We start from the raw sequence: 19,097 nt of genomic DNA, 5'->3' as shown, positions 1-19,097 counted from the left end.
AAATAAATAAAATCCTGTAAAATGTCCTTGTACCAGAACAACTGTACTTCTGAGCTCACACAAGTTTTCTTGATTGCTCCTGCATTTCTTTCTTGAATTATTTTGTTCTCACGCTAAAATTCGGTCTGCAAGCCCTGAAGGAAATGGAAATCTCAGGAAATACCATTTTGTCTTCAGAATGTGTAAATATCTGTCTGTCTTCTCCGTACATGAAAACTGGCAAGTATATGTTAACGACAATCACTCAAGTCCTCTTTTGTCTGGGTGACAAATTCTTAACTATAAATCAGTCATTCCAAAAAGAATATACATTGAGGGATTCTTGGTGTTCACTCCCTTCTACTGTCTGGTTTTTAACACTTCATTACACTGTCCTGGTCTTTACTCTGTCTTATGAGACTGCTTATTTAATCTGTTTGTTTCTTTTTTGCTCACCCAATTTCCCCTAGGAGAGGTAAACCAGGCACTTCTATTTAAGGAAGTCTAATAACCTGGAGTACCTATGCAGTAACACTACCTGAATTATTAATTCATATACAATATTCCTAAAATTGCATAGCAGTATTTTTAGATTATACAGTAGCTCCATTGTCTTCTGTATCGCCTCCATTTAAAACCCATAGGAAGAGCTTGATATTTCTGGTTCCAAGCTGTACAGGACATCTTTTTCAGTGGACACACACAAGGCACAAGAAGATGTGTTCAAATTTGGCCATAAACATAGTGTATTTTCAATGAGAGGAAGAAATCAGAATCAATGGCAGACATGGGGAGCATACTGGGAGAGAGACCACCAGTTTCCCAGATCCAGTTACAGGCCAGGATAAACTAAGACCTGAAGAAATTACTAGATCAGGTGAAAGCTGGGAAAGTTTATATACTTTTAAAAAAAACTTTTCTTACATTAAGCTCTACTTTAATGATGTATTTTTTTGTCATTCTATTTTGTATCAGTCAAACCTTAGACAGAACTTCACAGCCACATCCACACCCTGCTGGATGAGCTGATGTAAGTATTACTCATGAAACAGGTGATGTGGTTCTACTCAGACTTGCTGGCAGAGCCCTGTTCCTTAGAAAAAGTGGGCACAGAGCAACTCAGAGAAAGGAAAAGAGAGTGAACAGATACATCAATGCTTCTTGCAACAGGACCCATCTTCTCACTCCTACCACCAGAATAAATTCAGTGTTTCTTCTAGATCTCATACTATGATGACAAAAGACTGCAAACAAGGCAGATATCTAAGTCTTTTCTCAGAAATCACAAAATTGAAGGCTTTCATCAAAGATAGAAAGCCCCTGTGATGATGTGACTTTGACAGTCTGTTCTAAACCAGTAAGACATAACAAGTCATAGCGAAAGCGAATACTGATACAGGAAATAAAAGTAGAGTAGGAGGAATAGTTAAAACCACTGAAGAATGATGAGAGACTGGTTTAAAATAAACTGGAGATTGGGGCAGCAGACTAGGAGAGATGGCGTTGAGTGAATCATACTTCTATATCTCTATTTCCTTTAGTAGAAATACCAAAAATACTTCTATAACAAACAAAGTCCAAAAACCTCAGAGGCTTTAGAGCTTGCATACTGCTTAGTGGAAGCAGAAATTCAGGTAGAGAGTGGAATGAGAGGGACAAGAGTTAACAAGGCCTCCAGCCCATGAAAGAGGATCACTGAACCCTAACCTGTACCTGTCCATTGGTCATAAAATCTAAGTGATTATTTTTGAGTCTGTTTTAAATAAAAAAGAAACAATACATTATAATAATCTTGTTCAAAGAAGTGCCAGCAACTACGGAAAATACTGGAAATAGTGCATTTAGGTAGAGAAGGTAAATAGGCTGACTATATGTCAACTAGCATAAGAGACTTTCTTAAGTATAGGCTCAGTTTGTTGTCACGACTGCTAAGTTTTTACAAGGCCTAATTCGTCAGCTAGATTATATAAAGTCACACGCTCAAAGACAGATCTCTTTGACTAACCAGTGAACCTCACTGTGACTGTCATATTGTTTATTCTAAACATCTGCAGTAAAAATATTAATCTGCTTATTGATCAGATGGAAAATTTCTCTCGTTAAAGTTGTACGCACGAATGTCATGAGCTGCCAGAGAACCATACCATTAGTGACTGCAAAGATCTGAGTTTGCAGAGCCTGAAGAGCTACAAGGATGAATGGCAGAACTATCAGTATAGACCTAAGTTAACATAGATCTATACCTTATTATACCTACAGCAGTGGTAACACTGCTAAGGACTGTTATCTTCTGCTGCTTGTGCTGACACTTTCATTTCTTACTGAGGAAACTGGCATCAAGAGTATTAATTACAGAAGTCAGAACACAACTGAAGGAAATTCTCAGCTCCCTCAAACTAGAAATGAAAGAACGTAAGATTTTTTTCTTATGTTTAACACCAATTAGTAAAGCATGGTTGAGATTACTAACAGAATTGAAAAGCAATTATACAGTGCTATAATAAATTACTATTATAGTTACTACTTACAACTTGGTTGTGGTTAATAACCAGTTAGAGTGGTGCTCATTATAACAGATAATGAATAACTATTTGTTGTGGTTCAAGCCCAGCCAGTAACTCAGAACCATGCAGCCTCTCAGTCACTCTCCCCTGTTTTTCCTCCCCCCACTCCCAGAGAGATGGGGAGGAGAATCGAAAGAATGTAACTCCCACGGGTTGAGATAAGAACAGTCCAGTAACTGAGGTATAACACAAACCACTGCTGCTGCCACTAAGGGAAATTAACAGCTAAGAGAATACAACCACTCATCACCCACCGATCGATATCCAGCCCAACCCGAGCAGTGATCTAGCCCTTCTGGTATCTCCCCCCAGTTTATATACTGCGCATGACGTGCTGTGGTATGGAATACCTCTTTCGTTAGTTTGGGTCAGGTGTCCTGTCTCTGCTTCCTCCTGGCTTCTTGTGCCCCTCCTCACTGGCAGACCATAAGACTGAGAAAGTCCTTGATCAGAGAAAATATTACTTAGCAACAACTAAAAACATCGGTTGTTATCAGCACTGTTCACAGAGTGGAAGTAAAAAACTCAGCACTGCACCAGCTACTAAGAAGGAAAGAATTACTGGACAGCTGAACCCAGGATATTAGGTAACATTAGATATCATATTTACTAAATGGCTGTCATAGATTCCCTCTTAAAAGTATCCATCACAGTATTTTAGAATAATTTAAAAAACACTAAAATACTATTGCAATAAAGCACAGTGTAATGAGTAGGAGAAAGAAACAGGTTCTAAAAAATGATATACTGCTTAGTAAGTTGACCTTTCAGAAATACCCCACCTTCACTTATCTTCAAAATAAAAGGCAAGATTATTTTTAATTACATCTTAGGAGCATGATAAGTTTTCATAATGAAAAGTCACTCACATTTGAGCCAGCTAGAGTTTTGCTGTTATACCATGGAATAACACTTGAGTTAAGGTTGCATGACAAATACTGTTCTGCTCTGTTGTATTTCGGATTCATAATTCTGCATTTCTTCAGCTATGACATAACTTTTCCTGATGATAAGTCTCTAATTCCTCAAGAAATATTACACAGGGACAGAAGGACAAACTGTTCAAATGAAGACATTCCCTATAGAAATGTTTAAGTGCATAACCCCCAGCAAAGATGATACACTTTTGCGAGACGAGTAGTAAACTTTTCCCTTTATACAGGAAAAGATCTTGCTTTTTAAAATAGCTTTAACCATGGAAAACAGCAGAGGATTGAAAACTAGAATTTGACTTAAAGACAACCCTCACTAAAAAGAAATGCCTATGAATGTATTGTCAAAAATTGGCTTAGAAAAGCTTTTCAAACATGCACTGTCTCATACATACCTGAATAGGAATTTATTAAGCTTCTGAAGAGCAAGGATGGGGAAGATTGCTCTGAATGCACGTGTGTTGCTAACTCCACAGGGAGAAGGCAATGCGAAGCAACCTGAAAAATTGGTTGTACTTCTGGCTACTGTGCAAAGTTGCTCTTTCCTCAAGCAAAACAAAATTCCATTGCTATTTCACTATTTACAACAGCTACAGAGCAAAGTTTGCTGAATGGCATTAATTATACATTTGTTTTCATTTTCTCAGGTTTACTTGTTTGCTTTTCTGGGTTAAATCACATGAGAGTTGGCTACCCTTATTTCTTACTAAGGTTTTCTGTTCCTTTTGCTAGGTATCACTGACACTCCTTCACACAAATAAAACATAATGATTCCATTAAAATAATGGTATACCATGGACTCAGGTGCAGTATCTCTTGCTGTACTGGAAAAAACTTTCCTCCAAATATGCCTGACTATGGCCTTATGTCCTGGTTTCAGCTGTAATAGAGTTAATTTCCTTCCCAGTAGCTGGTGTTTTGGCTTTAGTCCAAGAACAATATTAATAACACTCCGAATTTTTAGTTGTTGCTAAGTAGTGCTTACTCTGATCAAGGACTTCTCAGTCTCTCATGCTCTGCCAGTGAAAAGGGGCACAAGAAGCCAGGAGGAAGTAGAGACAGGACCTCTGACCCAAACTAGCCAAAGGGGTATTCCATACCACGTCATGCCCAGTACTGGGGGGAATCACACAGAAGGAACCGATCACTGCTCAGGTCAGGCTGGGTGGTGAGCAATTGTACTGTGCATCACTGCTGATTGTTGTTTTGTTTTTTGTGTTTTTTTATTTCCTTTCCCCTTTTAGTTCAATATCTCTTTCCTTGTCATTTCCCTATTATTAGTAGTAGTAGCAGTAGTAGCATTAGTAGTAGTGTTAGTATTATATTGTACTTCAGTTATTGGACTGTTCTTATCTAAACTTGTGGTGTTCACATTCTTCCAAATCTCCTCCTCATCCCACCCAGAGAGTGGAAAGGCATGGGCAGGTGTGCAAATGGCTGCATTGTGTTGAGTTACTGGCAGGTCTTAAACTATGATACCTCAAATGATTTGGATCTTCCTAGCAATGCTCCATGTCACACCATGCACAATGTATTTTGAAAACAGTAACTGAGTTCAGTGTTACCAAAGCTGAGATGCAACATGAAAGCACTCTCATGGCAATCTTGCTACCAACTTTCCTTAGATTAAATCCAAAATCTTAAAGTGTTTTTGAATAAGCTTAGACTCTCCTTTATATTTACAGAGCACATATCCTATGGGATTGAAAATGACAGGCATCTGCAGTGGCAACGCTCGATGTAATATGATGACAGAATTTGCATTCTTTCTTTATGCAGAAATGCAGACTTTCTTAAAGACAAATTAATAAAACCCAAGAAAGGACAGTTCTCTCTCTTGGTATAAAACCAGGTATGATTGAGAACAGGCGCCTGGTTTCATTTCACAGTATAATATAAAAGCTCACTAGCTCTGAGACAGACTACACCAAGGAGACAGAGCATTTATACTGCTCTGCTTCGTTACATCTGTGTTTTCCAAACCACAGAATAGAATTTCTTTTTCAATCTTCATTTCTACAGCAAGAAGGCAGGAAAGGTTATTATCATGTTGCTAAGGGAAATGCATCATGCCATCATCAAAAGCCAGTATTATAGATTGACAGTATTTGGAGAGAGTTACGGCTTGTAAAACCAGTCATTCACATTACTACTGGAACAATATTGCTGTCTCTTAGACCGAGTCAGGAAGAAATAACAGAAACGGCTACATTTTATATTACTTCTATTTCTACTTAAGGGCATTGGCTGTGAGATCTATCTGACTTCCTGCTCTAGCTTCCATTTTGCTTGAATTCCAATAGAAAATATTTCCTGTTTCGAAAATGGAATGAAAATAAAAGATTAAATAATGCTTCCTGCCTTTTTTTTCTCATATCATTTTCTACTGTAAAATAGAAAGGAAGGAGGCTTTTAATATGAAGAAATATCATCATTTTTTTATTAGAGCAACTATTCCACTACAAAGAAGTCATTTACAACCCATTTTGAGCTATAGAAGGAACATTTCCTTTAAAAATAAATAAGGGCAAAACCAAATACACGACAATGTATTTGCCAGAGCGCTCCTGATGCAAACAGAGCAGTGACTGCATACCTCAGCTGAGAATTTAAGCATGAGAGTTTATTGTAAGTATTTTATTCCCTTACCTCTTACAATTTCATCTGAGCTGAGCAGCCCATTTCTTTGTATGTGACATATCTTAGTGGTTTCCCAGGCACAGGGAGAAACAATAACTACCAAATCTGCCTTATGATGTTGAACAAATTTCAATGTGCATTTAATGTGGTTTCCCAAGTTAAAAAAAGACATGTTTGCTTTAGTATCTTGGCACAGCATTGCTCCATTTCAGCCAAATCTAACTGTGAGGGAGGGGTCTTGAAAACATTAAACCTCCAAAGAGGAAGAAGAATCGGTGAATAGCTGACTGGGGATATACCCATCTGCACCTCCACCAAGGAAACCACCAAACAAGCACAGTCCTTAACATTCTAATAGCAGGAATCAGCCGGCTAGCTAGCTGGCTATGAACTGTAGGGTGTAACTCTTGCTCAGACATACAAAATATGGGAAAATGAAACAAACAAAAATACCAAAAACTTTTTTTAAAGGGGTTGGACAGGTATGATAGGCTGGTATTTCCTGCACGAGAGGTATGTGTAGGAGAGATGCAACTTTGCATCATAGAATCATAGAACGGTTAGGGCTGGAAAGGACCTTAAGATCATCAAGTTCCAACTCCCCTGCCATGGGCAGGGACATCTCACACTAAACCATTTCACCCAAGGCCTCTTCCAACCTGATCATCAACCCTCATTAATTCTACTTCCTCAGCTTTAATTCAGCATCACCGCTAAGTGACTGAAATTGCAACCCAAGCTATTGGTTGTTTTCACACAGCACATGGATACTTACTGGGGAATGGGGAAATTCTAAGAGGGATGCTCCTGTGAGTGCAACTGTCCATATTATGACACATGTTTGAGACAACAGTGCTGAAAAACCAAGTTCCCTCTTTCTTTTCTCAGCAAACAACTGGCAAGATGACTGCTTTACTTGCAGCCGCAGCTCCAAATACCTGAAAAGCTCCAGGAGACCTCTTCCAAGAGTCAGCCTATGTCTAAGCCTATTCTGTGTACCAGGGCTGGATACCATGAAGTCGGGTGAAAAAGTGACATAGAGCTACTTATTCCTCACAGCACAAAATTTACCAAGTTGTATCTATTGTCCCATCATTATTAAAATGAACTCCAGTGAAAGGCCTGTGGCTTATGCCAAAACTGTCTTATGATGTAACTTTAATTTCTCCTGCATTTTTGCGGTAACTAATCATTGTTTCATTAAAACATGTACTTTAAATGAAATATAATGATAAATCTGTTGATGAAAAATGACATACATATACAGGAATGCATGTATCAAAAAGTATCAAACACGGTCTTATAAATAATGGCTTAGAGCGCTGGTTTGCTGGAAAAAATATCCCCTCAAAACCAATGGCATTTTATTCTAGGTATGTCTTGAAAATTGCATGTTATATATATACATAAAAGAATATCTGATGATCTCAAAGTAATTTAAGAACAGGAAGCAGTAATAATAACACTTTATACTAAAGCAGATAATATGATAAGTCAAAATTCATATACAGTGTTTACTATGAAATAATGAACTGTACCTTGAAAAATAATGGCTCCTCAGGAAGAGGGCTAACAGGGAGTGAGGTGGTGCTACTAGCTGGACTCATGTCCGTACTCTGAAAGAAAAGCATACAGGGGTTTGCATTTCCAATCAAGTTCTACAGACATCCTTTTACATTTTGGGGTTAAAAAAAAAAAAAAAAAGCTCAAAACCAACACTGAAAATCCAACAGAATAAGATTGACAAAACAACTGCAATCTGTACAGCATTTACCTTTAACTAGTAAAAATATTTCACTAATGGCTAAGTATTTTACATTTTCTTTATTTTAAATGAGCTCCCCATTCAAAGACTGAAACACATGCAAAAATAATAAACATACTGTGTCTTACAAAAGAATAATACAAGAGGTTAACTGACAACACTAAAATTTGTTCATATGGACAACTATGATATACAATTTTGGTTTAATTAGTATTTTTATTATTTTGGGGTTGTCCCAATAGTAAAATTAGGAGACATATTTAACAGGAAAGTAATATACTGAAAGAAAGTATTTGTATCAAAGTTTGAAAAAATATCTCTTTCACATGAGTCAATATATCATACAAATGAACACTGATATATGAAAAGAAACAGTGAACTGCGAAGTTAATACTGAAAATTAGTCAGCATATTACAATGGACCTATCTGGTCAAAATGCTTGAAAGATTGGTCTCTTTTTCAGGTAATATTTCATTAACATATTAGTTAGTATAGTCATTATTTTTACAGATGTGACAGACATCAAAATAGGTATGTGGAAAATATTAATGATTTGGAATTGTAATAGTAATAGAAGAACGAAGTCTAGATTAAAAACATGCACATAAAGTTGTTCTGAAGAAAGCCAGAATATATGATAAATCTTAGGAAATAAGTCCTTAAGTGCTAAAATGAAAAATATCTGCCAACAAAAATAACAATAAACCAAAAATAATGTCATGGAGAATATAAAAAAATCAAAATTTTGCATGGGTTAGAAATCAGTTTCCTTTTCACACTATGGCATTGAAGTGCAGAAGGATTTAATGAATTGAACCTCTGCAATTAACTAATCAGCTGTCTGGTTTCATATCACTATAAATCTATTTTGACCCCTCCAAGAAGTCCAGATTCTGGAAGTGAAGAACACTGCTCCCACTATGAAGTTCTAATAGGTCATTCAGCAGATTTTTAAGCAGAGATACCATATTTTATTGAATCAACTGAGATGAAATTTTTACAAAAATCCCTATGTCAAATCTCAAGTAGAGGACACGGACTTCAAAGTTAACACCTACTGAGAAAACCACAGAGTTTAATCAGATATGTATCAGTTACACCATATCTGAAAGAAAAAACTAGTTACTTGCTAAGTGAAAGGGATGTAAGTAAAGGAGAAAGGAAGGAGGCATGGTAATTATTTCCAAGGAGAAAGAAAGATACAGGTAGTTTATAACCCATGGAACACACAGAAGTAGCTGAGGAATAGGAGAGATTATAACATGTCAGAAAGCCACTATCTTTGCTGAAGCCATTGCTCTAGCATTTACAAACATAACAAATTTTAAGACTGATTCCTGCACTGGATCATTAAGGGAACTGACTGATATTTACCTAAAGGAAGTGAAATATAACTCTTTTAGATTAAACTCAAGTGCAGACAAAACTGGAGACCTTGTCTGTAAGAATGTTCTGCCTTAAAAGCCAACAGTTCAGCTGAGGACAATTCATCTTTTAATTTACACAGTAAAGAAAAACCCTAAGGGGGGGTGGTGAAATCAAGTAACTGCTTTCCAAACCAAATCAAGCACCCTAATTTGCACTTAGAAGTGTGTAGGAAGGCAGTCCAATCTTTTAAGCATTGAAACAGTCCCAGTATGAAAATCTGCAAAGTGGATTGGTACCTTTATGCTACATGAGCTGGAAATTCTTCAGTGATAGCTGGAATCTAAGAAAGGTCAAACAGCCCTGAGGATGCCGAAGATGTTTTTAACAAAATGCCTCAAGGCTCAGCCACATGATGGCCTCAGAAAAACATCCACTTTTCTGCGATGACTGAACACAAGCCAGCCCAGGTCTGGATGCCATGATGATGTGGCACAGTGCCTGAACAGAAAGGCTGCTGAGAGGTGGGCTATACTAGCAGGGGCACCGTGACTATATAGCTTCTGGGCTGCAAATGGTTTGAGTCTGGCCAGATAGGAACATTGGCAGAAGAGCCTGTGTCTGGCTAGAGCTGCTCATGTACATATAGCATCAGTGCCCCCCTTCAACAACTTCAGTAATTTTTCTCTCTAAAGAATGCAGAGCAGGTTCTCTGCCAGTGTAAATTAATTAAATCTAGTGGCACTAACACAGTTTATTATAGTGGAGAACTGAGTGAGACAATACCAAAAGGGTTGTTTCTTGAGCTATTAAAAAAAACCTTTCCAAACTAATCACTGCTTTTAGAGATGTTGTCAGCTTGCTCTCCTGAAGAGATGTATAAACAATTACAAATAACATCACACCTTCCACCTAAATTTACTATCCCTAAGGTATTCGTCATGATCACACTTCACATACAAAAGATACATACAAAAAATACATACATACAAAAAAACTCCTATCACTGTGAGTCCAATGAAGACTTTTATTTGATGTTGCCTAAACCAAGCCTGTTCTCATAAAAGCAGCCACACTTAGACTGGCTTAAAGCTGACAGATTTTAGTTATAGATAAACCAGAATATGCTACACCATTAGGCTATAATCACATCTTTTAAGTCATAGTAGATGTTAGACATAATTTGTATCATAATGATATATATTTGGCAAAATTAGGTAAATCAGGACATCTCCTAATTTTGCAGTACTTCACTGTGCAAGTATAACATTTAAAAAGCATTTCTGATGCATAGTGATACCACAGATGCGTTTTGTAGACTGAGCCTTTTCCCTGTATTGCTGGAAACCTCTGAGTGTTCTGGAGGGCAGAGAATTTGCAAAGCTTTAATCTCCTAAACTCCATTTTTAAAATGTCTGAATACCAAGAAATTCAAGCATTTCTCAGATCAACAGTTTAGAAAATATCATCTTGTTCATGTAGAAAACAACCCTGTGAGCTTTTCTTTCTGTGCTTTTAGTCATTTTTAAATTTGGTGCAGGCTGTTATAATCAGAAAATGGACATTATCAGAATTTCTCTGATAGCTGTCCCACAATTATAATGATCAATGCTCCAGTTTTCTTCCAATTTCTAGAGCTGAGTCCTCCTTCTTGAGGAAAGATTGCCATCATTTTTGTTGTATGAAAGAGAAATCAGCTCTTTCTGAAGCTGTTTTAAAGTAGTCACAGGCTTGGTTTTGTCTTGTTTTCTTCCACTTGCTATACCTACCTCAAAACAGAATGTTTCATAAGCCTACATAGTGACGTAAATTGCCTAACAGCCGGTTAGAGAATGTAGTCAGTGTTTTTCCAGCAATACAGAAGATCAAGTATATATAAATGTACACTGTTAAAACCACACTCCTTTGAAAACAAGTCATCTTCCAGTCTTCAGCAACTGTTCTTTAAACAAAAGCATACTCACTTCCCCTCATAAATTGTGTTTTTTCTCGCTACAAAACCCTTGTCTTTAATCTGATCTTCTCTATGAAGCGGCCCATGTATCAATCTTTGTTAACTGTACCATAAAATACAGACCATCCACTGCATATCATTCACTGACAGAAGCCAATTTAATTTGTTACCACTGCTTTTCAACAAGGGTAAAAACTGCAATGATAGTTGACTTATTTGGAGATCAGCATCACAATTTATTGATCTAAGAAGTTACTACTGACAGAGAAAACCTCCACTGGATATTTGAGCTAGAGATCAAATAAATCTTTATAATAACTGAAGAAAAGACAATCTGTGTCCTTTATAGCTTCTTCTAAGGAGCAGTGGATGAGTGTCGAACGGACTTTCAGGGTGATAGTTCTAGTTGTACCATACGTGATGCCACTGAGTATCATTTTATAACCTAGAAGTGGAGTAGAACTAGGAAATTAAATAAGTGCAGTCAGCAAGCTCGGTAGTGACATTTTGATATACTGAAGGTAATCAAAGACCTGCAAATGGAGTTATTAATGGGTCTGCCTAACATCTTTATGAAATATTGTGCTTAAATATTATCATCCCACTTTATCAATTAAAGTAAAAAAAGAAGGGGGAATGGTTTGCCCAAAGCTATGAAGTGCTGTTAAAAACAAAGACAGAAATTAGGAACTCACAAGTCCAAGCACTCCATTTACATCCAGAGTGCGCAATGCTCCCCTATGTGCTTCTAGAGTGGCTTCTCCAGTTTCTGTATTACTTAAAGTCATGAAGAGTTTTTGCTCTTCCTGCAAATAAAATTACTATTAAAAACTAGTAATGATAAGAAAAAAGTGTAGACAATGAAATGAGCCTTCACCTCCCACCACACTTGACTAATTTCCCCCAATATCCTCAATCTCATTAAGAATGGAAATGATTCTTTAAAATGTGTTTAGGCCTATTTTATAACATCTTAGAATACAATCCAGATGGTTATTTATAAAGCTATTTAATGTGTCTTTTATTAATAGGCATAGTTAATTATTATTACTAATAGGGGCAATTATCAGCTGAGACATTTAATTACTATTTTCCAGTATTTGCCTGGTCCATTGCCTAGAGCTCGCTTTTCCCATGGCTTGAATGGCTCTGCAGTTCTTGCATCTAACCTGCATTATCAGAGCTCACATCACATATTACAATTACAGCTGCTTCTTACTACCTCTTTTTATGCCAGTACATGAGGTGTGGATAGCCAAGTTTTTACTGGTTCAATCACCCACTGATTCTCAACTAGCACTTAGTACATCGGTGGGCAGATCAGCTTCAATTCCTCTTACCATCTAAGCAAAGCTGACCTCCTGAGCTGTGAAATGCCAGTGGGAAATTTCACCTGATCTGTCACTTAACAGCATTTGTATGTCCAGTAATGTTTAACTTAAATTCTGACTTCTCAGGAAATCTGAGCAAACACATTAAATGTAATATTTTGCGCAGCAATTATTTTTTTTTTTCAGCAGGGAGGAATTGGGATGAAGGATATTTTGTTGACTATTATTTGTTTATAATTTGAAAAATAGCTGGAAAGATGCTTTTTTAGCCTTTTAATTAGGCTAAATTGATTATAAAGCCCATAACCAGTAAGCAACATAGACAGTCGATGGTTTGCTTCAGGCCTACGGTGCTTGAAATAGTTAGGCTCAGATTATATTTTCACATTGCTCAATTTATATTTAATTTACAGAAATATTTAAGTTTGCTAAGCTAGCTGTCTTCCCCCTCTCTTTATACTAAATGCAGACGTGTCAGAATACCAAAGTACCAGGCACAAATTACTATTAACTGTTTTTCAGTTTCTAAAAATGGGAATATGAAAATACTTAACATTGAAAATACCTAGTAGCTGGCATGAGGAGAACACATTAATAAACATGCTTTCAAATTTGTAAACAAGTAGAAATCTGAACTAAGCCTCTTAACAGGGGCTCAAGAATTAGAGGTTGCTGGTTTACCATTGAGTACACATAAAGGAAAAACCCGTCTTTTTTATAAGCATACGTCATTTTCTCATAATAGAAAATGACATATATATCACTATATAACTAATATATTTATTTAATAGTAAATATGTCCTTCTTTCTGCTCTTCTTTTTCACCTTGATTTTTCATTGCTTAACTTTCCAGTCTCTCTTTATTCCCCTCTTTCCTTCACGAGACTCAAACAGAGACAAGTTTCCTTGGTCAGATAACTACCTGGCACACAAGTTTGGATAAAGGATCCATTAATATGTGGGAGAAAACCACTTTTTTTATGTTCCCAAACAGCAAATTCAACTCGAGTTAATTGCTAAAAAAACCCTTCACTTCTATCTGCAAGCAGAATGTAATTTCAGAAGTAATTTGGACAATGACTTTGGGGTTAACATCTCTTTGTGAAGAATACCACAAGATCATCAATGATTGTCACTGTGTGAGTTGGGATTGCTACTATAACACATTATATTAAATGCAAGTCCAGTCATATTTTTATCCTAATGAAAACCAGAGGGTTGCTTTCACAGATGCAAATGCTTTGTTGACAACACAGTGGAGAACTGATTTCCTTGAGCAAAACTCTACTCCCTCCCTCAGTTTATATTGTTTCTTTCATACTTCATTGACTATACTATCCAGCCATGACATTTTCTTATTGTATATTCTTCCCTAATAATATCATATAACATCATTTTTTTCTGCTCTTTCAGCAGTCAATTGAGAGAACCAAGTACTCTATTGGGATTTTAATCTGCAGGCTGCCTATTTCAATTCCTTTTCTTCAGGAGATCTTTCAGGTTGAAAATATACACTTTTTTTTCTCAAAGTGCTTTCAGTTTTGTAGCAAATATGACACTTATCTCATACAGCAAGTTTAGTGATGGCTTTTTGCTTACTCGTCACAAAGATATTTTCTTTCTCCACAGCTTGAATCGCAGTGCTAACAGTAACCAGACTGAGACTCCACACTACAGCCATAGCCTGAATCTGGAAGAAAATGTCTGCATCCAGTCAAAGGAGTTTACCAGCAAAGTGGCTCTGGGCTCTCTCAAACTCCTACATCTTCCCTGCATACAGATCCGTCGTTTTTCTGCTCTTACAAATAAAACACTTTGAAAAGAAGTAATCAACTAATTAAACTGAGAAGTTCCAAATCTTATAACAGAATTGCCTCCTCTCCCTCCCTTACACATCCACACATGTTCTGCATCATTACGTACCTAAACATACTGGGACAAGCTATAAGCTGGAGCCAAAAAGGATGAGGTATTAATACAAACAATAGATGCACCTACAGTTACACTAAAGAGGATAACAACATACACAGGATATACATTCATATGCTTCTGGGTATGTGAAAATAACTCTTTTGATGCGTTAGGAAAAAAGTGCTCCTGAAAACACGTTGCTCTGTAAGTTCCTCTGATGTATTCACAGATGGCCACTGTTGAAGCCATGCTTTAGGTTCCAGTTTCATAAAAACAGTTCCTATGCTCACATATTCATACAATTAACAGTTCTCCACAAAGCTCTGATGTTCGTCATCTCCTTACAGCCTATGTAACATCTTTTTTAGTCTACAAGAGAAAGACACAATTCCTTCAAGACAAAGATCTATTTGTACTTGCTAATAATGAATGTTTTTCTTTAAGGTACATGTTTTCTCATACACTAAAGTCATGTCCAAAACACTACACATGCTTTACTGTTCATTACACCCTTTTGCCCATAAGCGCATAGGGATATAGGTGATATCTCTTGCAACACTGTGGTCAGTTTTCTGCCTACAGTTTCCATGCCACATTATTTTCATCTAAATGCGGAAAATATTTCATAATATTAATAAAATGTATTTTATAAATCTGAACATAATGAAACCAGACTGATTTTTGTTAATAATTTCCTCCTCAATTGTCTGGCTGTTTTCTACCTTTATATTTGTAAGCACCAAGAACAACATTGTCAGATTTTCAAACTGGCGTTTTTATGTGAGGCTACGTTTTATTTTTCTGTGTTTCTCAAAAAGATTCAGATGCCTTCACTTGCTATGCATTTCACTGAGGTTTTAACAAGCCACTTTGCACTTTCTAAATGTTGTGACAGCAATTATTCTCACTTCTTCATCAGTACTCAGAAGGGTTTTTACAATTTCAGTATGGAACCACTTCTGACAGAGTATTCTAACTTGTTTAGATGCAGAGGCTTCATGCTCAAAACTGTCTTGAATTCCCCAATAACAGCTTAAAGGAAACATTTTAAACATCTGCATGTGTCTGCTGCTAAACCAAGGAAGACAGATTTCCCTCCTCTCTCCACCCACCCCCCAACTGCAAGAAAAGCAGAAATTTTATGACTGGAAATACACTGCAGCACTTCTTCAGTATGATGCTGTGCGAAATAAAAGGTAAACATTTTTAAAGTCAGTTTTGCCATGTTACTTGCTTCATGGTGTTTTTAACAGTAATGTTCTTTAATGATTTTAAGAAGTTGAATCCCTTTGTGTAATATAAGGCAATATATTAACTCCTGAAATGTAGAAATTCTGATTATCATAGACACAGCTTTAAAGTATGCTAAGCCTGCTTTTTGGTTTAGCAAGCAGGTTCCAAAGGGAACTTGGTCAAAGCAGAACAAATATTCCTTGATTTTGTAAATAGGTGGTGCTCTGTGTTTCTACCTTCATACAGCAGCTTTCATTCCTCAAGAAAATATCAAGAAGGGTAAGGCACGACAGGAACTTCAACTCCCACCCTGGCAGAAGGTTCAACAGAAACTACCCCAACTGCAGTAAGCTCTCCACAGTATTTCTAGCTCTACTTGCCTTTCCATTCTCTAGCCCAACACTTGATTCTCCCACCAGCTCAAATCAGGATATGTCAACACTGTCGTCTCTTTCTTACCTTTTAGGGTACTTGCACAGCATCTTCTACTCACTGTACTTCTCACTCCCACACCCATCTCACCACCAACAGTATTCCTGTTGTGCTACCCATCTGAACCTGAAAGTCTTCCCACCTTCTCTACTTTCTTTTAGTCAATGCCCATCCCCTTCAGCCCATATATATAGGCTGTTATATATAATGTATTAAAATACATTTAATGCATATTAATAATAGACAGTATATATATAGTAATACATTCATAAACATATATTTTATATAAAATTACGAACATAAGACTTGACTGAAGGAACCTCGTTATGTAGTTGTGATATAGTAGCCATACAACTGGTTTGCTATGGAAAAGATACAGAGTGAAGCTGGTCAAACACTGCTTCTCTGAAAAACACCTCAGGTTTTACAACAGTGAACCTCCATTTTGACATAGGTTCTCAGCCCCAAGCTCTGTACAGTCTGGTGAGGCCAAACTGCACTGCTTAAGAAACTGATGCATCTTGCAAAGGAATAGAGGAGTTAGAAGTTGCCTGTCGTAGTACTTAGGCACTGCATTATCATTATTTTTAGAGCTTTCAGATGAGCATTTTGTTTTCATTTTTGTGTTTTGCAATAAAATTGTATATTAAGCTTGCTCAGATATCTGAATAGCATTTTATAAAGCCATTAGGAATAAAATATTCATTTATCACTTATATGATGTCCAAGAATACAAATGACTATAATTTCTTCCTACCTTTCAACATTAATAGGGGGACCAGGGAGAAAAATTGTACACACCTTTCACATTCATTTAACTACAATGAAATATAAAGAGCTTTTTGAATGAAAAAACAATTACAAAAAGTACTGTCTGTTTTCTTTGGAATTATTGTTAGGTGCATCTCTGCTATTGTACTTACATATTTATTTATATAATTGTATGCATTTATATATTTATTCCCTAGTTTGGCAATTCCACAAAGCAAGGCTAAAGTATAGGATCAATCACCATGTGATAAATCAGTATTCCTTGAAACAGCTTTGGTAGAGCTACTACAAAAATAAATCAGCAAGAGACAAAGCAAATGAGGACACATGTCAGCAAACTCCTAGGCTCATGCTACAAGCTAGGAGTTTATCCATATTCATGCTATACCACAAAGCAGCTGGCAGCTTGGCTTATCTGATGGCAACCTCCCTCCATTGAGTTTCTTTTATCTGCTGCTTTTCCCTTCCCTTTGAATCCACCACTATGATTTTAGTTCTCAGCAGCTGCTACTGCTTACAAGAATCTCTGTAGGCTCAGTTATGGTAAAAAAAGTTTCTCTCGGCATCATTGCTGCATCCCTTACTTCTCAGCACCACAAAGGTGATGGCAGGTGCTAACAGCACTTGGCTGCTGCAGGGAGGTCATGTGGTTCTCACTGCATCAGCTGTTTACAAAGGCAAGCTCATGCAGAGCAAAATGCATGGGATTCCCTTGTCTTAGGCATAAGCTGTCACCTGAGTTACAAGCAAAAGCTAGTTCCCCAAATTCTTCCTAAAACCCCCAACAACTCCAACTGAAATTTTTATCTAAAAGGATACACACCCTGAGAGGTCATAGGATCTGTAGGCAGCAGAAACATCTCGGTTTAAGTGATTCCTATCAGCAGAGCTTGGCTGAAAAGCCTGGCTCACATTATTTCTTATACACTCTAGCTCTTAAACTGTTGCTGCTCCCAGCCTTTCAGGGATGCTAAGTTCAATACAAAAATTTCATCAGTCTGCTTTTCCATAACTTAAAGTTGGTACAATTTTCTATTTGCCTCCATCAGATACTGTGTAGAGAGGAGAATCATGGAAAGGCATTCCTCTGACAAAAAAGATCTGTTTTTTTGGCAAAGAGTTTGCACAGAAATACAGTAAACAGATCAAATATGAGAAACTTTCAGCACATACACTGCAGATGAAAAAATATACTTGTGGGATGTTTTCAAAACAAAAAATCAGTATCGAGGGAATGCTAAAATCAGTATTGCCCATGCCTATCTATTTCATTATACCTTTCAATTAATGGCCCCATACTTCTTTTGTTCAGCTTCAATCAGAGCACATAATGACTGACTTTTAAAAACTTCTCAATATTTTTTTTTACATATGACACTCATATTGCAACAGTGGGATGTTGCTAAGGGTCTGGAAGCTGCCCACATACCATCAGAAGAAAATTCTGCTGTCAGGTTTCAATCCTTTCTAGTCTAATGGCTCCGTATCTTCCACTAGGCTATGCTTGTCCTTCAGTCGTATAAAGTCTAATTGGTTTCTGTATTAGAAGGGCTATGGATGGGTGCCCAGCAACAGTTTTAACCCTTGCCACAGCCAGAGACACAGAGTTCAGTACCAGGAGTTCTGGAAAATCTCACATTAAATAAAAACATATTAATACACTTTTGCAAAATAAGGAGAATTTTCAGCTTTTACTGATGGCTCTTAAAGATGATACATTAACAGTGAATACAAATGAGCTGTACATTATTTTTCATTTGCTTGTTTTCTGCAAAGAAAAGTACTGCAACTAGTAAGAAGGAAAAAAATGCCAGTCTGTGGCTTTTTAACTGATGCACACAAAAATCCAATAAAAAATCTTCATCATTTTAATGTGGCTTTCATGAATATCAACAATTTTCACAGGATTCTTGTTGAATGCTTCTGACAGGCTATTATAGGCAAGTACCTGAACTTAAATTTAAGTAAGAATACTGTGGTTTGGAAAGCTACTTGCAGGCATGTATTTTTCAGAGGATTTCTACAACACCACACAAACTACAAAATGATGAATACTATTATTTCCATCTATTTACCACAAGTTCCCTAAAACAAAAAAATAAATTACTTTTTAATGTCACTAGTAAATGCGTATTTTGAGAGCCTGTGAAAACCAAGACTAATTGCCTGAAAGTCAGACTATGTTTTAGAAAATAAGATGTCTATCATCCTGAAACCAG

The 19,097-nt window shown here is 36.8% G+C and overlaps 1 protein-coding gene across 1 annotated transcript in view; it reads right to left on the bottom strand.

Annotated features, from left to right (window-relative positions):
• The window catches only part of LOC133219908 (serine-rich coiled-coil domain-containing protein 1-like), a gene marked incomplete at its 5' end in the record, with an annotated part of 420,442 nt that overhangs the window by 353,315 nt on the left and 48,030 nt on the right, over positions 1–19,097 (bottom strand). Inside the window, one exon of the mRNA XM_061367562.1 lies at positions 7,654–7,731. Within this exon, the coding sequence (XP_061223546.1) occupies positions 7,654–7,731 (78 nt within the window). The remainder of the gene's footprint in view (positions 1–7,653; positions 7,732–19,097) is intronic.

This window comes from Neopsephotus bourkii, unplaced genomic scaffold, assembly GCF_033783945.1.
Source record: "Neopsephotus bourkii isolate Nb327-2 ecotype Australia unplaced genomic scaffold, CSIRO-AGI_Nbou_v1 NB_1384, whole genome shotgun sequence".
Taxonomy (NCBI): domain Eukaryota; kingdom Metazoa; phylum Chordata; class Aves; order Psittaciformes; family Psittacidae; genus Neopsephotus; species Neopsephotus bourkii.
The sequence above is the reverse complement of the archived record's forward strand: the minus strand, read 5'-3'. Positions and strand labels throughout refer to the sequence as shown.